The sequence below is a fragment of the Rhopilema esculentum genome, chromosome 16, assembly GCF_057945365.1.
Source record: "Rhopilema esculentum isolate cy_ngs chromosome 16, ASM5794536v1, whole genome shotgun sequence".
Taxonomy (NCBI): domain Eukaryota; kingdom Metazoa; phylum Cnidaria; class Scyphozoa; order Rhizostomeae; family Rhizostomatidae; genus Rhopilema; species Rhopilema esculentum.
This window is the reverse complement of record NC_142830.1, coordinates 10036091-10059850: the sequence shown is the minus strand read 5'-3', so window position 1 is coordinate 10059850 and position 23760 is coordinate 10036091. Positions and strand designations below refer to the sequence as shown.

Below are 23760 nucleotides of genomic sequence, written 5' to 3'. Positions count from 1 at the left end.
TCAAGTAATGAATTGATTTTCTTTTACATTCTTTTCTATTGTTGATAACTGTAAGGAGCGATCAACTTGTAACGCTTTCGTCCCTAAAGAGTTCCTGTCATTAGCGACATAATTTTGAGTGGAGCGGACATTAAAAATCCGAGGGCAGGAATTTTGCTGAAATTACATATAGAATTTAGTATCTCACCCTATTCTACAATAATAAGAATCTTTAAAAGAGGAAGGCTATGCCTTTTCAGACATATTTGAGTGTTCTTTTTGCCACCAACATTTTGCTACGGTCTCGAAGTGCGCGCTGTTTTTGATATTCACTTCTTTTTAGGGCCCATCGTGGTTAATGATTAATGTTCACGCTAACCCTAACCCAACCCTAACCCAACCCCAACCCAAACCTAACCCAAACCTAACCCAAACCTTACTGGCCCTATTCTTGTACAGAAATAAAGAAAATTTCCTTTGGTATCCTATTGTTGTGCCAAGGTTTAACCTTCTTCCTCAAAAGTTTCCGGTTTTCTTGGTAATCTTTGTCAATAAAAACATTCCTGAACGCAAACAAGAAAGGAGTGATCTCGTACCTTAGAGGCGTACATTTTTCCGTTTGGAATAAATTGTCAGGGCATGCCATACCACCACAGGATGGGGTTCTTGTTATTGTTGCATTTCGATGCCTGCTTCCTGCCACGCACCCACTGCATGCTCCCCAGTTGCCCCATGTCCATCCACAGTCGACGGCGCAACAGTTAGAGGTACATGCTCTAGTTTCCCTGAGCCTGTAGCATCTCCCCCCACAGGTCTGGTCTTTAATAATAGTACGCAACCTCTCTTGACGACCGCCACCTCCACACGATTGCAAGCAACCACCCCAGCTGGACCAGGCAGACAACACGCAGTCTACAGAGGTGCATCTCCGCCTCCTTCGTCTTGTATTCCACCAGGATCGGACATCGCAGATTAGAAATCCAAGTATAAGCAACGAAAGGAGCAATAAACATCCCCTTTTCATTCTTATGCTCCTTATAAAGACACTGGGTCGTTTCCAAATAAAATACAATCTAATTCCTAACCTGATAACTTAGGATTCCAATAGGGATTGTTGCTGTGACACCACTACCTTCTTTTCGCCATCATGACCACAGGCAAGCCTTTATCACCACAACATACAAGTATCATATATCGATGAACATTTGCGTTAGAACAGCTTGCATTCAAGTGACCTCAAAACCGATCTCTAGCTTTTCAAGCTCAAAAATGTTTATAAGAAGATTTACATAAGAACATGAACCTCGAAATTGGCCAAAAGAACACATTGAGAAGAAGCTGAGGCGGCTCCCAACAACATCTAACAATCAAATGTTAGATGGAACGAAAATGATTCATTTCGCCCATCAAGGCACTCGAAGGCACCTATCAATTGGCATGGATAATAGAAAGAAGAATTGATTTTGTGTTTTATGTTACATTCTATTATGTTGCCTTTTTTGGGTCCTTAAAAGGAGCCTTTTAGTACTTAGTATTTAAGAATTTGAGAAATTTTTAAAACTAAAATCAACAACAACAAATTGAGTAGCTAATTGTGTACTTCTCCAGGTTTCAGTTGATCATATAAATGCGTCCACTCTATGCTGTGCCTCTATGTGATTTTAGCAAAGAACCGATGCGGAGTAATGAAACTCCAAAACTTCATTCAAAAGTGAGGTTAAATAGATAGCACTATCGCTAACATTGATGACAATTTGTTTACATTAATCTCTCCCCCTTTCAGTATTGTCTCATTGAATTTAATATATGGCCTGATTTACACACCTCAAATGTGTAAAATTGTACCCATGCCCCACCAAGGACAACAGAGCATAGTACAGATTGAGGGGGCTAAAACGCTTTTTGGGGGGCTAAACATGCTAAAAAAAGCAGGGCAACTTTTTGTATGGTTTAAGTGCATTTTGGAAATAATTGGGGGTGCTAAAGCCCCCTCAGCTCTACCCCCCTTGCTTCCGCGGTCCCTGTGCCTCTCTGGAAAACCTCGATGTCCGGGGCAATCGCAGCATTTTAGAAAAAATGAAATTTGAAATTATTTGACCTCGTAATTATCGCAAACGTTTCAATCGAATCCGGGCTTAACGGTCGCAAACGGTTGCCTACAGTCTTTGGAAACTCCGCATAATTAGATGAACTTATATTCTTCATTGACCTTACATCAGCCACAAAGTCAGTTAGGAAGTCATTCAATACAGTTACAAACTACTCACTTGGAAGACACACATGACCTTGTTTGGGATCTGCTCGTTGGACAGGCTGTTCCTCCACAGCTGGGGTTTCGAGTAATTGCCAATGATCTTGTCTGCCGTCCATTGTTACCGCAACCTTGACAGGCCCCCCAAGCACTCCATGAAGACAAACAGGCGACTGGGCAGCAAACACGGTTGCAAGCTGCATTCTCTCTCAGACCATAGGGACAAGAGCCCCCACATGATGCACCTGTTATATAAATTTGGAAGAAATTAGCACTGGGAGGGGTTCTGAAAAAGTAGTCAAAAAGTATATTGCACTTAACTTGTAAAACTTGTTAGGTAGTGGCAGTGGCGCAGAGAGGGGGGCAGGGGGGGGCAATTTGCCCCAGGGCCTCGGCCTGAAAGGGGCCCCGAAATTATTCTGAAATTTTTTTAAAATGTCTTCTTTTGAGAAACTGAAAATGCATTTAAAGATATATTTGTTAATATCGAAAATGATGGCAGTAATTTCATTGGGTACGTTTCATTGAGTCTTATCCGAATTTAAGGCCTATCAGCTTTATTTATCGAGTCGGGGGCCCCAAGAAAAGCTGAATAAACCTTAGATCACATATTTTACGGATTAATCTTTTAAGCTGAGTTTCCCTGAGTTTCGCAAAATCGTACTTATTGGGGGAAGGGAGCCCTGATAAAAAATTAGGTAACCCACATAATCTTGTTTGAATCTATGGCCCGTTCAAGTGAGTTATTTTTGCATTTAGACTCGTTGCATAAAGCTATATTATATTTTTGGGGCCCCTTTCAGCAAACTAGCATTAATAAAGAACCGCTTACATTCAACAATGACTCAAGACAGACTATCAAGCCTCGTGACTCTTTCGATCGAGCACGAACTAGCAAGACAAATTGATTACGACAATATCATTGATCAATTTGCAACTGAAAAAGCAAACGTGCGCAAACGTTTGAAAAAATGGGCGTTTTCCATTTTATAAAGGGCGTGGTCTCGAAAAAAAAATTTATCCGACTCTTGGGCCCCAACCGGGACTTTGCCCCAGGGCCCAGGCCGCCTCTCGGCGGCCCTGGGTAGTGGTAACCCATACGCATTGTTAGATGCCACTTCCACATCAATGCTGAAAGCAAAGAACATATAAGGTTTATAACTGAAAGGTGTTATATTACAGCCCCTTTGAGGTGGACAGAAGTGAATAACGCACTGACAGCCAGTTTTTATCAGATATTCTATGAGTTCTTGGGTTTTACAAAATTTAAAAATGACACGAAAAGCCAAAATCTAGCGAATAAAGAAGAAACGAAAACATTTGCAAATTTTTGAATTCAAGTTGAATATGTCCAATGACAGACCTATACAAATTATCCTTCACTGCCTAGTTCAGTCGCAGAATTTATTAAAATGGCTGCTTGTAATTATTCTTTTAATTTTCAAAACGGATAATACATTGTGTCACCCATTGTAGCTCTCTCATCCACTGACAGAAAATTCGAGCGGAAGAAAATGGAGGATGCCCTTGTAGAAAGGGGACGAGAGGAGCCTTTCTCCACAGCGCTTTCTATCTTGCTCAACATGTCCTCTCCCTCTCTTGAACCGAGAAACATTAACCCAAGGCTGAGAATTGCACTTCTACTTGACTTCTACTTCATATAGAATTTTTTAAAAACGTAATATTTGTATTTGAGGCCCTGGGCACACTGGCTTCTGACATAAAATTCATTGTCTTTGTCAAAGAGGGAAATCAAGAATTCTTTCTCGATTAATAATGATGAACGAAAAAAACGTCTTTAGGGCAAGTGAAGAGGTTGCAAATAGAGTAGGAATCATAGGCTGGCTAAGCGAAAATGTCTCAAAATCTCAGTTTAGAACTTTTGCATTTTTACCGCATTACCTGAACAAGCACTACGAAAATTATTAAACAGTGCAATATCAAATGAATCTGTTACACATTAAGAGGTATTGTATAATGCTCACTGGGTCCAAATTAAAAAATTCTTGAAAAATAGATCTTGCTGACGTCATCATTTTGCACAACCATCAACCTCTATTGGATGTTTAGTCCTTTTCGTACGTTTCTCAGTCATTCCACTTAACGAGTTGAAGGTCAACGAACCAAACCCCGGAAATCTCGGAATTATTTAAGATGACGCAGTGAGGTTTGTCAGTCTAGATTTAGGATGAGGAAAAGTATTTACACCGTCAGTTACTACAAGTCACTGCAACAACTATCGCCGCAAGGCATAACCATCACAAGATCAGCTATCGTCAGTTATCACCCTACAACATTGCAAAACGTAACAATCAAATTATCAATTACTGCTAATTACTGTCTTTTGAGACCATCACACCAGAAAGAATAACCATCACAAAGTCAATTACAGTTATTTACCATCTTGAAACACAGGCAAAGAAAATAATCAAATAGTCAGGCATCACATGATTTTTTTGGGAGGAATTTTGATTTTTTTCTGGAAAACAAAGCACCGCTAAACGCAAATTCGACCCAATTCTAGTCAATCGAAACAATAACATGTACGAAAACTGCGCGCAACTAATCAAAGACAAATATAAACATTATAGAAAGTTTCAAGAAGGGAGCAACCTCTTCAAAAATTCTGATAAAAATTTTGTAAACTATAGATTAAGTTTAGCCAAGAAATATAAATGAAAGAAGCAGAAGATATCTTTTAAACTAGCTAAACAGGCGTTAGAAGAGGGGGGTTTAAAAATAGTTCTGTGAAGAAAATTGAAAACTGGTGTAATTTTTTTATAATCAAAGAATCAGAAGAACTATTTTGGTTTAGTGTATTGGGAGTAACCATCCAAGCCTGCATGTCATGACATCAGTTTTAGCTATAATTCCGGTTGAACGTATAAGGTTTGCAGTAACACAAGAAGGTTGCCAGCAGGAATGTGTTGCATCCCATCCTAGAGATGTATTGCGAAAGAAAGGATTGAGGAGTAACCACAATACGTTTTAAGAAAATACAGGGTAATCACCTAACATGGTTTGGTGACTATGTCGGTGAACACGAAAAAGTTATATCATAAAAGGAAAAGATCTGTGAATCAATTAATTCGGTGAAGAATTGTGTGTTCTTTTCGGCAATCTTCTGTTTATAAAAATTCAAGAACTATTTTTTCAACAAAACAGATGAAAACCCGGTGTTTACCAGTTCTGGAAACACATTTCAGGTTTCTATAAAGTTTTTCCACATCTAGGCTATCAAGGGCTGCTGGCTCTGCACATATTAGAAATCGGCTTCGAATGGAGTTTTTTGGTTTTTTACGTAAAAAGTTACAGTAAGTTTAATTAAACGATGGATTGCCTTAAAAGTTTTACCTACATCTAAGTAATTTTGAGCTTGAAAATTTTTCTAAAACTATGAAGGCCATCAAATCAGAGGCGCAATCAGAGGATCTTAAAAGGTTTAAAAAATGGATGAAAATGGGACCTCAGATTTTTTCTGTCGTGCGTATTTAAACCTAAATCCTAAGGAGGCTTAGTGTTGCATTTGAGATTTGAGCTTTGAAAGTTGCAAGCTACATCCAAAGCTCTTTAAACATACATTCTATTTAGAAAAAGAGTTGTGGACTGAATTTCTGGATTCTAATGCAAATATTCCATGAGAAACTAGAAAGCAAGTTATATTGGCGCAGGATTTCTATGAGGTAAGGTTGGCTGAAACTGGGCAATGTTGTCAGCCTTTCCATTGCCACTAAAATTGGAGAGTCATTTGAAAATGACAGGAATTAAACATCAAAATGGGATTTCAAGATGGCTGCAGACAAGTTCAATGGAAAGCCACACTTGATGATGGGGCGAATGTGAAATACCGTTTATTGACTTCAAAAGAAAGTGTTACGTCACTGAAGGAAAATTATGCGCTGCTAGCAGTTACACGGGGATATGCTTGATCGTATTTTGACTAAATGCAGAACTGAATGGGAATATTTCGTTGATGGGTGATGAAATTTGAATTAAACCTTGAATTTCCACAAGGGTTTCTGCTCGCCCTCCGTTAGATATTTTCTGAACTTCTCGGATAAATTTCATTTCTTTAGAGGCAATAATCTCTATTTCCTGGTTATCAATTTTCTGGCGCCTGACATTACAGGGCAATAATTCAAATATGCTGTATTCAAGTCTTACAACTACAATTACAAAAAGTCTAGAATTTTATCTGCATTTTCACTACCAATATCTGTGGTTTCAAAACGTCACAAGCATGTATGAATGTCACTACAAGAAGTTGATGGTACTCTCTTCCAGTCAGCTACGCGAAGTCGAATTTATCAGAGAGAGAAAGGGCCTTTTTGACAATCGAAAAGGTGGGTTTTGATAACGCAAAATAAAAACATGCAATATGCAATAATCGACTGCAACTATGAAAAGACAGTGTAGCCAGTATCGAGAAAGGGAATTCATGTCTGTTTGGGCCAAAAATCCGAGATTTGAAAAAGTTATGAAATGGAAACTGAAGAAGGCTATTAAAAACACACATACACGATTATGATATTTCAAATTAAACTTCAAACTACATTTTTATCAATATTTTGAAAAAAGTCATTAAAGCTGTTTTCGCAAGTGACACAAGATTCGATTGGAGTCTTTAATATCACTTGCAATGTTTATTTATCTTTAAAAATATGAAATAAACAGTAAATATGTGGTTTTTGATGCTTAAAATTGAAATCGGTTTGATGGATGAATTCCAAAGTTTTTAAAGAAAAACTGGATGGTAGTTTGCGTGCAAATTGTCAGAGCCAATCGCCTGAATCGTCGAGCCTAAATGAATCAATTTGTCAATCAAGAAATCCGTCTTAAACCGCTAAAACTCTAATGATCCAAGCACTAGAAAAAGCAGCAGTATAGAGAAGAATAAAGGTGACAAAATGGAGATACCTCGTGTCACATATCTTGTCCTATATCTAAATCCATATGATCCACAAGCATGGGAGCATCCAGACCATGAGGACCAGCCGCTAACGGCACAGTTTGATGGGCCACATCTGCGCCTACGCCTGCGTCTGCGCCAACCTTCACCGTGATCAAAATTCTGCATGGAGATAAGGATAGTCAAAATAATGGCAAGTACGAACTTGTTCGTCATCTCTTTTTCTTGCAAAACCGTAAAGTACTTTCAATGTTAGACAGTTTACTGAATTTGCCGACCGACAAAGAAGACAATGTCATCTGATGTATTTCAGCGCAACTCGTTTGTTTCTGTGTGCTTCGGTAGACCGAACATGCGAGGGTAATTACTTCCTTGTACGATCACTGCGAAGCGAATCAGAAACTAACGACGAAAGAGGCAGTGTCCCTTTGTGCACTCATCATTGGCTTGTCCATGCAGGAAGGATTCTATTTATAGCTTTGTATGTGCCTGTGCAAGTCCGAAAAGCCTATCGTCCAATGCACATACAAGTTAATACCACATATGGCATTTACAGATTAAAACACGACTGGAGATGGGACATTGCATGGTATAAAATGTCTGCAGTGTATCAACCAATGTACCACTGTGACTTCCAGTTCCTTCAAAACTAAGGTTTTCTTTCTGTTGTCTTGGCACTAAGAATAAGTTTCCACTTTTTTGCGGTGCATGAAAGGTTATATCATTGGCATTAAAACGGATCTTTAACAGAAAACATGAAAAATGAAAGAAATTGAAGAATTCCATCACTGACTCCCCTATTCAAGCAGGCCAGAGAATTCCATCACTGACTAAAATAATAGAAACCTGATGGACAAAGAACGTCTGTACGCCAGTATGACAAACTTTTAGTGAATGTAAAGACATATTATCGAAGAAGAACAAAACTTGAAGTTAGAGAAGTGGAACAGAAAAAAATAGTGACAACAAAACAGAAACTAGAAAGGAAGTTCAAGGAATTAACTTGAATGCTAACAACTAGACAGTGCATTGACACTATCGGTGCAAAACCGTTTTTCATGACAAATTTGCATGCATGTGTCTGGTCAATATCGGGCATTGAACTTGAAACGCAAAGCACTCATAAGCCATCGAATGCAATATTCATCCGTTCAAGGACTTAAACAATTCATTCGAGAATTTAACAACTTAACACTTGGCAGTTATTCTAATCGTGCCCAGACACGCTTCGAGGCCTTGCAGAACATGGCATACCGTAAAAACCAGACCCAGGATCCTTAAGTACTAACATCTTAACACCAGAAGGGTCTTCACCTCGATAAGACAATAGTTGATCGCAGTTGACTGTCATCATCGCACCAAGAGGACATATCAACTGTCAAATACGCTTTTGTGCCAACTACAGCGTTCTTCCGCATTCGAATTCTCTTGTTGGAGTCACCCATAAAGAAGAGACAAATATATCTCGCAAAATCTCCGCTTCGGAGCAGTTACTATAGCACAAACACAGAATTGCCAGGAAAGACGTCATGTACTCGGGCTAATTTCACTTAGGTTTGAATAAGTTCAACCAATCTCTCGATTTCTATCAGCTCTTTTGCGTTGCTTTTTCGAATTTGTTCCATTCCTGGAAGGTGTCTTTTGAATTTTTCGCATTGCCATAAATGTTCTTAGTTTCTTCATGTAATCCACACTTTCTGCAACTTATATTATCATATTTTCCTTTGTAGTTAGCTTTTAAATCGGTCATGTTTGGTTTCAATCTTAGTAACGTTGCTCCCTTTTTATGTTTTATATATTTTTTTCTTCAAAAATTGCCTTTTTTAATGAACCTCATCTTTGTTTTAACGCTATTTAAATTGGATTTTTTTTATTTTTTTGTTCATATTAGTCCATGTTTCACACCCATATAAGATTTTAGGGATAAGTACCCTTTCAATAAATTTTATGCTTAGTTCCATGCTTGTTTTTATTAATTGATAATCAATGAAGTTGTGCGCGTTGTACGTCGAAAATGAACAAAATTTGATAAAATAAAATAACGACTTTGTACAATAAATGAATATTTGGTACAAAGTTTCGAGCATAACTCTTCATCAGGTAAAAAAGAATAGAAGGAGAAATAGTTAAGAAGAGAATAGAACAGTAGATAATCGAAAGATAAACTATATGGAAGGTAGTAGGAATACGACGTAGAACGTAAGACGAGATGGAAATATGTGAGGGGGTGGAAAGCGTAAAGATAAGATAAGATGAAAATAAATAATAGCTGCATTAGGAAAGAAACAAAAATTGTTTATTAAGACCAGTAGGAATAAGAGTACAAAGATTAATCTTTAATCTTTAATTTTTTGAAATATCCTGCAGTGATATAAATACCTTAAAATAAACCTTGTACCTTAGTGATAATTGGTTGACAGAATGCAATTATAAAATGAAGGACAGAAAAAAGGGAATACAGGCTGATTCAAAAGTTTTATCAACAAAGATGACTTGATTTGCCAAATTTTCAAAAAACTCAGTCATGAGATCTAAGAGGCAGATGTAAAGGAGCACAACTAATGTATCAGGCCTCCTTCAGGGCCTGCGAAGGAGGGGGGCCGGAGGGTCCTTGGACCCCCTTTTTTTGCAAAACAATAGAGTTTTTTCAAAATATTTTGTTATGGGTGTTAAATTTTTCCTTGGCCCCCTCCACTTTTCAACCTTTGTCGGAGCCCATGTCCTTTTTGAGCTTGATTGACTTTCAGATCAAAAAAGGTTCCTAGCAAGCTGCTTCTTGCCTGTATTATGGCTGCAGAAATATCCAAAAACTAAATTTTGCAAAATATAAAAACTCTGATGTTTTGAAAACCTAATGTTGCTTTTTATAATCAATTATCACTAAATTTGCTAATACAGAGTCAAGTTTTGCTTCATAGAACTTTGCGGCTTTGTGATTGGTCCAAACCAAAAATACGGTATAGAAGTAGGTAGATACTGTATATAAGGCTTGAAGCGTATACATCGTATTTTGGTTCTGGTTATAAGGTAGAGATTCTGGTTTTGACATGGATCCTGTTAATTACAATAAATTCTAAGAGCCAAAATGGTAGAGACATTGTCTTTGCCTTTGGTAGACTGTTTGGTAAATTAACAGTGATATTCATTTTGTTAGACATGTTGCATTTGACTTAACAGTATTCATCATCCTTTACGACTAAGCCTGTCTAGTCAACTAATCATTTCTCTTTTACTTCAGTACACAAAGATAGTAACTGGCAAGATTCTGAATCATTATTGGACATCTTTTGATTTTCTTCAATTCTAAAATATTTTACCATGAACTTATTGATATCCATTTGATTCAGCTTTTGCAAAATGCCCAAAACTGCACTTAAACAGGCTTTTTAGCTACACATCAATATAATGTAACAAGCTACCATTGTAATGCATTGGAGGGTCAATCCACTGCCAAATCTCACATAACAAAAGACTAAATGGATTTCAAAGTGGTCTCACTTTTCAATGGATGCTTTTTTAATGTTCTGAATATCTGAATTTAAAAATACAAAACTGAGCAGAACTGAATTGAGCTTTACTAGTATTGCGAAAATTCAAACACTCTTCCTTCAAACAAAGTACAGTAAACACTATTTTATAAAAAAAGATAAGTCAATAAGAATATTAAAGGCTCAAAGCACCGAAATTTAAGAATTATTTAAGAATAATGCATGACTCAAGCTGCATCATTAATTAAATTTTTTGTCTATTGGAATTTTTTGGAAAGCAAAAAACAAATGGGAGTTTAACAATATATGTTTTGAAATAGATGTATCTGGCCACACTATAATGCAACCCAGTTACACCTTGTGTTCAAGGCCACTGAGATGGGGGCAAGGGGGCAAATTGCCTTGCCCCATTAAAACATTCCAAACGATTGCAAAAAACAAATGCAAGAAGTATTTTGAAGTGGCCGCAAAAATTCTTCGTGCAGAGGGCCTCGTCTTTCTGTTTTGCCCCCGAGCCTCTGAAACCTCTCCATGGCAATTTTTGATGAGATCTCGGGAGTGCACAAGCTATTACCAGGAGTGCAAGAGTGCATTTGTGATAAGTGTGCACATTTGAGTGTGCATCAAATTTCTCAGTGATTCTTGAGTGTGTGCATATTTTGTCTGGCACTTTTCCTGTTTACATCAATTTTACACCTCAGGGAATTTCATGATTAAGAGATGAAATATGCTTACCTACCACTACCATCAGTGGTTGTTATCCAAAATCCTAAAGGTTTGGCAAGTGAAGATATAATTGGAATAAAGAGGCCAAAAACTTTAGCATCCTAAGAGTATCATGAGGATGATCTTAAGGGCTACCAAGTGGGGGATAAGGGGGTAAATTGCCTAAGGGCCTCGATGTCTAGGGAAGATGTATATAGTTCAATGATAGAAATCTGTTTGTAGAATGGAAATAATAGTAAAATGTGACAATGAAACAATTGAAACAAAGTAATATTGAAACAACTGCAAAAGAATGACTGCAAAGAATATTTTGAAGTGTATTTCAAGCTAAACTAAAGAACGTGGTGCCAAAAATTTTCTGCTCCCTCCGCTTGCCAGGAGCTTTATTTTCAGTTTGGCCCCAGGCCCACTGAAAGTTTTTGGTGGCCCTGATCTCAAGTGAATCACTCCATTTAGAAAGACAATCTCATTTGCGAACAAATTTAGAAAAATTATTTTGCTGTATTTGAAAAAAACTTTTTAATTTGAGCCACATCCAAAAACATGACCAAACCATGCCCATCTTTTGGGTGAGCAAGAGTGCATCCATTATTTTACAAAAATTTCTCGGGAGTGCAGCTGCCATGGAATCCATACTGGAGATCCCTACTTGTACTGCTTTATATTAATTTGAGAATGATCTTAGACTTAAAATAAAAAGATTAAAAATATTTAGGCTCAGCATAACTTGGGTATCCTTATAAAATTAGTGTGTACAACCATCTGTTAATTTTCCTTTTTTCGAATCATAAGTTTAGTAAATTAGGCATACTCTGCCTTGTTAGTATGTTGTTGGGCAATCAGTAAGTTCAAAGTAATAGAGTTTACCATAATAAGAAAAATCTTGCAGTTGATGTAATAAGCATGATAAAAAAATATTTCTAGGGAGCCATGGCGCCCAGGGTGCATTTAATGTCAACTGTACGCCGAAGGTCCACCGGGGCATTTGTTTAGGTACGCCGAAAATGTAAAAGCAGTAAGTAAAACTGTAAACATTATTGCACCAGACAAAGAAAACTGATAATTAGAGAAAACTGTGGTGTGTGAGTCTATTTTACGTGCACTATGCAGGGCCTCCGACGAAGGGGGGGCCGGGGGGGCCGGGGGCCCACTTTTTTGCAAAATAATAGAGTTTTTTTTCAAAATCTTATGTTATGGGTGTTAAATTTTCTCTTGGCCCCCCCCCCACTTTTCAACCTTTGTTGGAGCCCATGCTATGTACATTACTTCGTATTTAGCATGCCAACTAACGAAAATTTTAGGCATACGGCAAAAAAAATTTATTTGTTTGCACGCCGAACGCCGAAAAAAACCTGGGTGCACGCCGAAGATCTTCCGGCCTAAGTTCATGGAATGCACCATAAAACACAATAAAAGTAGGCAACTATGGTGGATAGAGATCTTAATGGATAACTGTCTTAGGGCCAGCAAAAAAAGATATTGCATTGTAGCTTTAAAAATTCATACCTAAGTGAATTAGCCGTCTGGCTTCCTCAGACGAAAATTGAATTCAATCTTCGCGCCATTTCTTGGGCCACCTCAAGAAACGGCCATTGATCTACTTTGTCCCCCTGTGACTAGCGTCCTTTTATCCGGCTTTGAAGACTCACATTTCTGTTACTAAACACTTTTTTAAAGGAATATCTAATTTTTTGCTGAGCCTCAATATTCTTAAATTTATTTTGATTTTGAAAGGATTTGATAGCCCTCTCCCTTCACTTTCTCGCAGCAGTGCCGCCGAGAAAGGGGGCAAGGGGGAAAATTGCCCCAGGGCCTCGAGGTCTAAGAGGCCTTATAAAGTAATGAATTCCGTTTTACCATGGAATTTATTAAAAATAGCAAAATTATACCCAAAAAAGTAAAACATTTTAAGCTAATGAATTATTCTAAGCTAATAAAAAGGGTATGATCGCAAAAATTTTCTGCTCGCTTGCCTCGCAGGGGGCCATCTCTTTCCCTGTTGCCCCAGGGCCTCCAAGACTTCTCGGCGGCCAGTTTCGAAAATGCAAAGGTTGACATAGATAGATGTGAGCTAGAGAGAGATTGATTCTCAGACGTTGACAACGATTTAGATAACAACTCAGACTGTTCTTTAATCCTATCCAGGAGACAGCGTTCTGTCACAAAGAGAAAGATCATCTATGGGACTCCCCCTTTCTTAGAAGCATTTACGGGACATCATTTTACTATGCCATTATAATCGTCCTTTCTTAATTGCTTTAATTTGCCCGTCTCTAGTGAATTTTTTCAATGCATCGCGCGCTAATTGAATCTGCAGTTCTCGATCGACCAGGGAAACGAGTTGTTGAATTACATTTACCAGTTATCTGTGCAATTTCTTTATATAAGTTGGTGGCTGTAGTGAACATCAAATCATATTGTTATGTCATGAAATCATATTGCTTTAAGGGGATTTTGAGCAGAAGCATTTGAAATGAACCAAACATACAAGACTTACTTCAAGTGTTCGTTCTTGTGGCCACAGAGAAGCAGCGATTCTGTTCCTGTTCCTTCGATCGTAACTCTGTCATGTATTGGACTGCTGGCGTTTTTAAGTAACGCAGGGCTCGTTTACTGTCTAAGAAAGACCAGACAAACAAATACAACCGCTTTGAAGTTTATCATGGCCATGAGTTTCTCTGACTTACTCCAAGGAGCCATCGCGTTACCCGCCACTGCGATGGTGCTCGCTATCAGTCGCATTGACCAGTACTGCATGATGAAAGTTATCACACGCCATATGTTGTTTTTATTTGGGTACTTCTCTTTTTTCCTCCTTATGCTCATATCATTTAGCCGTTGGTTCAAGCTTATCCCTGATTGTGGAAAGAATGTTAGACTGACTTCATGCCATGAAAATATTATCATATTTATAACATTCTGCGCTTCAAATGTAGCTGCCTACTATATACCGTCAAACACGTATTCCTTTCGTTCGCAACTTGTGATTTGCATTGGCAATATGCTTCTTATTTTTACTCTTTTCACAACGTACTCCTGCTTGGTATGGAAAATACGACAAAGCAAAAAGATTCTGTCCGAAAGCTTTTCTAACGCCTCAAGGTTACAGCAAATGAAGACAAACACGAGGATCACACACACCATTTGGACCTTACTAGCGATGGTATTGTTTTCCTACTTACCTTTTAATACGACTGCTCCAGTATTAGCCTATTATACAGAGAAAAAGACAGAGTTTCTACACATGGCCACTATAACTGCATACAAATGGTCATATTATCCTATATTCCTCTACAGCACCTTAAATGCTATAGTTTTTGCATATACTAACGTAAGAGTTAGACGTTACATCTCCCACATAATATTGCCTCATGGAAGAGTCCAAGATGTTTCCCAGTCAGTATTTTAAGCCTGTACTTGATAAATGACACTGCGAGGTCCATTCAAGGAAGCCACCAAAAAGAAGAAAGGCAATTATGCAAGTACCTAACAGCTTCAAGAGTTCTTTCTCGTAGCCACAGAGAAGCGGCGATCATGTTCCTGTTCCTTTTTCAGCATTCCCAAGACTGCTGGCACTTTTGATTAATGCAGAACTCGCTTATTGTTAAAAAGACCAACAAACAAATACAACCTCTTTGTAGTTTGTCATTTCCATGAGTTTCTCTGAATTACTTCAATGAGCCAGTCCATCAAGTATGTTTTTTAGAATACTTGATAAAGTTTTCTTATATATTGTGCAAATGCAGTTGGGCAGAAAATCATTATCCTCCATAACCTCTACCCCTGACAAAAAATTAACCTTATGCTCACCTCTAAAAAAGGAATGTCTAAAAAAGCAGTAAATTTTCCTTGTAGAGTGATGGGTAACAAACAGAGGCTCTGAGAGGTCCCCCCTCTCTTTTAAGCCCCCCTCTCTATTACGCCACTCCTTATCAAGCAAAATTTTGAAATAAGCTTTCACTTTATTAGGCCACCCTCTGTAGCCAATAGCCACCTATGTCAAACAGAGAAAACATGCAGATTGAGTGGGTCTCTTGACGGGTGTGGTTTTGATAAGATCATGTGCAATAATACAGCTGAAGCTGACTAATATCTTTTTATCTAAAATAAAATAATTTTTTCCATGGCACGACTATGTAGGTTGGCTTCATATGCCATTTAACATTGTTGTCACATCTCATTGTTTTTCAAAGACTCCAAGATAACCCTTATATGGTAATATCCAATGATCGAGGTCAAGTTTCTAAGTCATGTAGTTCTGTCATAAAATGTCATGATCACCAGAGACGCCTGCACAAGATTAAGGCAGGAGGGGCAGTGTTGGTGCCGAGGGCAAATCGTTTAGTTTTTCTATTTACATTATCGTGCATTCCTAGGTGGGAGGGGGGCGAGGGTGAGGTAGCAGAATAAAATATTAACTTGAATATGTGCCACCCATACAGCTGGGATTTTTACCATCAAAGATTTTAAACATAAAGAAAATGTTGACGAAATTATCCATAAATGAAAATGATTATTAAATGGCCTTGTCATTCACTATTCACAATATTTGGTTTTATAAAAATCATGGCTGTTATAAGTGGGCTGGTTGTAAAATTTTGATTGCCCGCTAAGTTTTTATACCGATTTATCCTCCTTAGGTTCCTGGAGTACTTCTGAGGGTACACATCTTTTGTTTATCATTAATTACCTTTGCCGCTCTCCCTCTTGTGGCTGACCTTGTCACAGACAAACTTTTCATTCTCTGCATTTTTGTGCTAGTGTTTACATCTTTCTAGTATTTTCTAATAGATATTAAACATAACGAGAGTAGTCGAAGTGGTCATCATATTTCAGGGCACTTCTTGCCCCCTCTGCCCCTCTTCGAAGAGGGCAGGAGGGGCAGCTGCCCCTGAGTAGGCGCCCCTGATGATCACGAAAAAGGCAACCAAACGGAATTTCCTGCACATCATCAGCACGAGAAAGAAAAGAGGCTTTAGCAAAGGATTTCATTCCAGGTTCATAAACTTTATAGTTTTTAACGGAATGAATCAGAATTTTAGTTGTGACTCTAGGTTTTACAAAATTGTTATGCGTATGCAAAGATTCCTAATTGCTAATTTGACAGAAAAATAGAACATTGGTTAGTTTAAGTTACCAAAGAAAGTAAAATTATAGGGCTTCGATTCCAAATATTGCTATCCAAAGTAAAGAAATCTACTCAAAGTAAGCTTATTTTTTCAGAACAGACTGTCCAATCTCTTCTTGAAGGCATAGGCAATAAATACCTTGAAAGAAAGTAGCCAATCAATAGGCTGAAAGCTCGTTTACTTTTGAAAAACTGCGTCTTGCATTAATCTTATGCCACAACTTTTATTTTATTCTATTTTGACAATACTAAAAAAACACTTATTATAAAAACTGGAAAAGGTTCAGGTCAAACAGATCCTTATATTTTGAAAATGTCACCTCACAAAAGGGGCAGATAACTCTTTTCAGGAAATATTGAAGCAAAACCCACCTTAGAATGTGGAAACCACACCATCAGGCTCCCTCAACCCATGGGATTAAAAGCTATTTTCAAAGATAGAGATATATTTTTTATTTTAACTTTTGTATGCATTTTGTGGTTTATAAAAATAATGATAATTTGAAGTTATAAGAAATGAGATGCTGCCTCAAAAGCTTGAGACATCACAATCAAAAATGGAACTCAAAGCAACGGTAAATAAAACTACATCAAAGAGACCAGCTCTAACCATTGCAAGCCATAAAACAGTTGGCCCATCTTCAGCCCTTCAGTTACAAATTATGAGTTTCGTTAATTCGCACTAAATTTTGGATCATAACTTCATTGCAACACATAACCTAGGAACTACAAGGCAACACCTAACGTTTTAAGTAGCGTAACAAAGGCAAATGCGAATTAAATTAAATGAAAAATTTTTTCTAAGAACTTGAACAGAGGATAAAACTTATTTTGAACAAAAGCTGTTAAAAGGAGTGATGTTTAGCTTTTTGCATATAGGCAAATAGTAGTAGGAAGCTGTGCGGCAGCGTTTGATCACCAGAGATATTTTTACAATCAGTGGCGGAAACAATTGCGGGGTGTGGGGAGGAGGGGGTAAATTACGTCATTTGTCGGAAAATTTTCTTGTTTTTGTGGACATTGCCCCCACCCCTCGACCTGAAAAATGAATTTTCACCACTGTTTACAATTGCTTGATTCGTTTGGCCAGGTCATAAAACATCGTCCAACAATGTTGGGTAATCTTTTACGGATGTTTTATTCATTTAGCCAGGCCTTTACAGACCAGGCGGAGAATAGGGGAATGGTCATCCGAGAGCAAAATTCATGGGACCAAATGCTTTTATTCACTTCAAAGGTGCTGATTTTCAAAAATCGATGTTATACGGGGATTTTAGAGGCCATCAGCCTCCTTTTCTTGTTTGAAATCTCGTTTTTGCGTATCTAAAGGTAATCAATGAGAAAATAGTTTAAAAAGAAATAAATTTCAATTTTGAAGTTGATTAAGCATATTTCTTGCGCATAGATGCTTCAAATTGAATTCTTTTCTGTTAAGGGTGGCCAAAAGTTTCCACAAGGAAATTGCGTAATCTTAAAATTTTTATCCTTGAATAGACATCTAAAAAGTTTAATATATATATGATGGGACCAATAACTGTCGTCCATAGGAACTATGCAGCGGTATTCATTACTAACTGATAAATAACACTAATGGAAAACTACCAGATCAGCAATCGTTTCAAAGTTCCTCAAAATCGTCACCTGAGTTGGAAGTTCTTGTTTACTTCAGCTTGGCTTTTCGAAAGTTCCCAGGTATGTTTTTGGTACTAGGAAGCCCAATCGAAGCATCAAATCACCTTGAAAATCATAGCGATTTAGACTGCATGCAGAATATGAAGCCTTTGGTTTTCTTTGCATGGCAGCAAGAGATTGAGATGTGTGATTCCTTTTTGTCTTTCAAACTTCTCACTAAAATTTTTCTTTATTTTCTATAAAGCACACGACAAACTTCGCTTAATCATTGCCCGGCTTGTTCATTCTCAATCAGTTGAGTACCCAAGCTCACCCGAGTGCAGGGGCGGACTGGCCGGTCGGGCAACCGGGCGAGCATAAAAAGTGATGCAACAAACAACTTTGGGGATACCCGCAAACTTATTTTTGATTTTCGAGGCCCTTTCCCGACAAATTGGCCCGAGCCCTAAATTTGGAGACTGTCCGCCCCTGTCCGAGTGATCTAAAAAAGACCCTTTCCTCTGACTTCTATGTGAACTTGTTATATCCTGAAGTTCAAGTTATATAAAGCTTATTTTTATAATAATGAGTCAAAAAGGAACACATTGTAAAACAAAACTGCCAACATTTCTTTTGTAAATTGCAAATGACCTCTATACATACAAAAATCTTGTCTTCCAAATGTTGCACTGAATCAAATTGAGATGGTGCTCTTTCTAATAAATTTTTGAGATCCTGTGATATTGTCAGCAAAGAGCTTGCTGTAGCCAAATCTTGGCCTAGACTCGTTGTAGAAAACACTTTTTTAGTGATTTTTCCATATTCAAAAACGTACCTGTTCTTCTAAAGCCCACCCATTTATCAGAGGTCTTCCAAATGACCTTGGGTACACCTGACAGGGTTGTCGGAATTTTCTAAAACCTGAAAGGAGAGAAAAAACCTAACAGTGCCCTTGAAAATAATTGCCTTCTATTTTCAAAAAAACTGGAAACCATGTTGTTGCAACCTTCAAGGATTCGTCAGTAAAATAAAGCTAAAGACTAAAGAAAGAAAAAAAAACAATTTTAAGAGAGACATTCTTGGCCTTAAAGTTGTGCATACGAACAAGCATGATGCAAATGTTGATCTCGAGACAACCCTATCGTATCCACTTGCACCTGTGTCAATGGCTCTTAACACTGTAGATGGTGTCATCAGAAGGACTGATTAAGCTTAATTGTATGAAACTGGCACAAGTGACCAACGTTAGCTCCGATGAACTATCACGTGTGGGTAAATTGAACAGGTACAACTTGGACCTTGCTATAGCCAAATGTTTGGTTTGCACTAGATCTACCAAGAGATAAATGGACACCGAAATACTGCTACCATTCCAAACAAGTACAAAAAGATTGTGACTGTCTTAGACAAATACAAGGGCAACAGCATATAAAGATGGTGAAAGGAGTTTAAAAAGGTGAAATTAGCTCTACGTTTTAACAAGTCCTGACATTAAGGTGCTCTATGACTTCAACAGCTTCTATATCGAAGAGGAAAGGAAATAATTGTTGTTTAATCAATTTCAGCTTGCTATTAAAAAGGATCATTTTCAACTCTTTAGCCGGACAGTGATCATTTCAAACAAATTTCAGAGTACTAAAGTTTTAAAAACTGGGCCATTCTAAAAATGTGCTTGTCCTATGAATTGGGTGGTGCCAAGATTCTCATTGATAATGATGCTGGAAAACGAAGGAAGATAATGGACATAGTATCATTACTTGGCCTGCACGCTTTCTCTTGCTATAACTATGTTTCCAGCCATACTTTGTCGTGTATTTTATAGAAATAAATAAAATATCCTAAGCTTATCTTCTCCAACATAAGTTGTTTGTGCAGAAATTCGAAGGAAAAAATGAGATCATAGATCTCAGTCTTCTGCCGTCATATAAAGTAAACACGAGGCTTCATATTCTGCTTGGAAACTCTATCGCTATGATTTTAAAACTTGCTGGTGGTTTGATGTTTCAGTTAGGCTTCCTAGCAGCTATATCATGGTTGGGATTAATGAGGATTCGTTCATCAGATTGATACTTGTCACAAAGAACATATCTGGGAGCTTTTCTTGAAATAAACTTAAGTAAAAAAGAGTTTTGCATTTAGATATCGTGTGCAGTGACCCAGAAGATGATCTTGAGGTGCTTTGAAACGATTAAACTATGTTTAGATGGTCCAGTAGTTTTTAATTAGTGTTGTTTATCAGTTAGTAATGAATAACGCTGCATAGTGGCGGCTCTTGCTAATGGGCATCTGGGGCAATGCCCCCTCAAAAAGATTCAAAGGAAATCTATGATATTCATATTTAATTTTGAAAGTAGTCTTACTGTGGTTAATTATATAAGTTTGTATCTCTTCTAGAAAAAGCTCCTTGCTATCCCGTCTCGTCCTTAGCCTCGCTTCTGGCCCGCTAGTGCCTTGAGCGATGATGCCATTTTACGGGCAAAGTTTTTTTTGCCCCTAGCCGACATGCGCACAAGCTAATTTTCGACCTCGAGCATTGCGAAACGCGGCCTGTGATTGGCTTATTTGGAGGAATTCAGGGCAAGAAAAATTTTGCCCATAAAATGACATCATCGCTAAACAACAACTACATCTATATATGCCTTTTCTTCTGCGCTCCATGTCCATAACGATCAACATCGAACCATGAATAAAGGGAACAATTTGCAAACTCGACCTTTCTATCGATTATCGCAATATTGATGGTCTGCCCTCCCAACTGTGAAAGTCACGAGCCGCCACTGATAGTTCCTACAGACTACAATTCAAAATTTAGTCCCATCAAAAGATTACGCAATTTCCTTGTGAAAACGAGTCTTTTGGCCCCCTTAACAGGCCAAAATTCAATTTTAAGCATTCGTGCGCAAGAAATATGCTTAATTAACCTAAAAAATGGTAATTTGTTTTCAATTAAACTGTTCTCTCATTGATTACCCTCATACAGGCAAGGACAAGGGTTCAAAAACGAAAAAGAGGCTGATGGCCCTCTAAAATCCCCGCTTAACATCGATTTTTGGAGTCAGCACCCTCGAATTGAACAAAAGAACTAATCCTATAAATTTTGCTCTCAGACGACCATTATTAGGTTTGCTTACATTTCAGAGGTAGTCGTCAAAAAATGACACCGTTGATGGTATAGTATGGATTAATATTCAATTCAATACAAATTCAAATTTGCTCATAATAACAGGCACGCGTCCGCTCGTGTGGTCGCGTGCCGTAAATTCAAAAAAACAAAGTTGGCAGTTTACATTTCGAAATATGAGACGGCAATTCATTGTCTATTTACAGTCATCGAAAATCAGCTGTTCTGTATTTTTTCGTGTCCAAACAAGCGTTCAAATCAAAATGGAACAATTTGATCAACTGGTTTTTCGACGATGTTCATTTTCCCTTTCATCAAAAATAAATCTTTAACCAAGGCAGCTTTCTCAGTCTCAAGTTGCTTGATTTGCCGTGCCTGTCCTTCAACCATCTTCTCTAAAATCAACGTCGTTGTTGATTTGCTCGGCGAGGAAGAGCACTGGCTGCCCTCCTTTTCTTGGACACCTTGCAAATGCTTGTTATAGTAACTAATTGTGTCTAAAGATCTTTTGACATCTTCGTACCTAAACGAATCCCAACTATCTTTCATTTCTTTCACCTTTGTTTCTGTGTCGCTCACTGTTTTCCCCAGAAAAACCGAACGACGTAGATCCATCCTGTTCTGCTGCAACGTGGATATTTTCCTCACGTACCAATCTCGCGTGTTATCGACTGCATCTAAACATTTCTGCATCATTCGTATCTTTTCACTAACCTGGCTAACAATCTTGTCCAGGCTCGTCTTTCTGAACCCTTGGTATTTTGGGTCTTCAAATCTTTTTGAGATTTCGTTAGACCTCAAGTCTTTAGTAACATTTTCCTTCTGTCTTGGGTTTGTTTTGAGATAGGAATAAGCAGCAAGAAAACTCCCGTCATTAGCTGTGCCGTCCAAATTCTTTGAAGTGTAGTCCACTGTATCACTAGCGCTGATGAAGGAGTCTAAAGCTAAAGACTTGCGAGCTTTTGAGTCGCTATACGTATCTGTTGAAACACTCGTAAGCTCTTTCGATTCATTCACCGTATCTTCATCTTCAATAAGAGGGCTGAAAAAAGTCTTTCTGGTTTCTCGTAAAGGACGATTGGTAGGTTGCAAGACCTTTCTTCCAGCGTAGCCAGCAAGGCTCGTGGATCTTAGCACTGACCTGCTATCAGATTTTACCTTACGTATGAGGGTCTCTAAATTCGTAGACTGATTCCCAAACGACTGGGTGCGTTCGCATGCCTTCAATTTTGTACCACTTGACAATTTCCTGAGGCGCTCGTTTTTCGCTCGGCTCACAGCCATCTTCATCCCTCTGATGAAACGCCTAAAGTTGAACATGCCATTGGGAGGGATGATCTGCTTCAAAGAAGAAATGACATTGGCACTTGAAACGCCATACTGATTTTTCAAGAACGTGTCATAGCCTTGCTCGTTTGATTTCCAATGCCTATCCAAATCTTCAAGAGATATATACCCCGTTTGTCCAACATCCAGATTTGTGAAAATCTTGTTCATGTATTCCAACAATTCAGGAGCAAAATTCTCTTGGCCTGATAAAGAGTCACCATTTAAACTCTTGTACTTAAACGAATCCACTCTCAGAAGACTGGAATTTGAGATCACGTTCCAACTCATTTTGAACGTTCTTCTTAGCGTTGGTCGCGTGTACTAACTACAACGCCCAACCTCTTTTGAATATAAAACGTTTTTCTAAATTACCGGCACGTGCCAATAAATTTTTCGCACGCCTATCAGTCGGAAATCGGGTGAAAAATTCAAGCAGCACCTGGCTCCTATTGAAATCAAGACCAAAGACAAGATCGTATTTATGAATAAAAATACAACAAGCGCTCCCAGGGGCAATGTATCAAAACAAGCTGAACATTGTGATGGCACCCAAAGACCGCAACGCGACACCAAAAGCCAGTTGAAGTAATCTTTAATAACAACGATCAAAATTGGATTGATTTTACATCTTCTAGCTGAAGAATATGCTGCTAAGGTACAAGAAGGATTTGCATAACATTTCAGCCTCGCAAGAGAGATCAGAATTATCCAAGGCACGTGTCTCCAAGACCAACGAAGGTCAGAACGATAAGAAAGAATTCCGGACAATAAACAGACCACTCGCAGAACGCAAACTTTGGCCCCATACATTTTAAAACATGATAGGCGTACACAATTGTGGCTTTGGGCAACCGGTCACCAGGGACAGGGAAATACCCGCCGACAAAGGGGGCGGAAATCGACGTACTTGAGGTCAACATAGAAAGACATGTAACTCAATAATTTGAATAAGCCTCCGGGAAGGGGGGAACTTGTTTAACACCAATAATGGATTTTGCGAACAAAATTTTTATCCCAATAATAGGATAAACAATTTTGGGTTCTTAAAAACTCCTCATTCCTCCCGGATAAGTCTTCTTAGTATGTCTGTTAAGACTTCACATCCTTGCAATGTGTTTTGTTTTAATCTGTTTGGAAGTACTAAAGTCTTTTACGAGTTTGACAGTTCGACTCGAGTCCTTAGATGCTTTTGTACTAGGATACCGTTGCTGATAAGCC

At 38.2% G+C, this 23760-nt stretch overlaps 2 protein-coding genes across 3 annotated transcripts in view; both read right to left on the bottom strand.

Moving 5' to 3' along the window:
- The window catches only part of LOC135682313 (cadherin-23), a 54432-nt gene extending 46918 nt beyond the window's left edge, over positions 1-7514 (bottom strand). Inside the window, exons 1-2 of one of the 2 annotated variants that reach the window (XM_065197154.2) lie at positions 7148-7514; positions 2247-2475 (exon numbers count right to left, since the gene is read on the bottom strand). In XM_065197154.2, the coding sequence (XP_065053226.2) occupies positions 2247-2475; positions 7148-7355 (437 nt within the window). In that variant the 5' untranslated portion in view covers positions 7356-7514. Of the gene's footprint in view, positions 1-575; positions 1319-2246; positions 2476-7147 lie in introns of those variants that run through there. The other variant, XM_065197156.2, reaches the window with a different exon arrangement.
- A 13741-nt stretch (positions 7515-21255) lies between these two features.
- LOC135682320 (uncharacterized) lies at positions 21256-23736 on the bottom strand. The gene has a single exon (XM_065197165.2). It carries the CDS (start codon positions 22828-22830, stop codon positions 21472-21474), a length of 1359 nt encoding a protein of 452 aa, XP_065053237.2. The 5' UTR covers positions 22831-23736; the 3' UTR covers positions 21256-21471.
- Positions 23737-23760: the final 24 nt, after the last annotated feature.

What these genes read in the sequence shown, in the direction of transcription:
- LOC135682320 (XM_065197165.2), bottom strand. Translation starts at nt 22,830, where the DNA reads ATGAGTTGGAACGTGATCTCAAATTCCAGTCTTCTGAGAGTGGATTCG.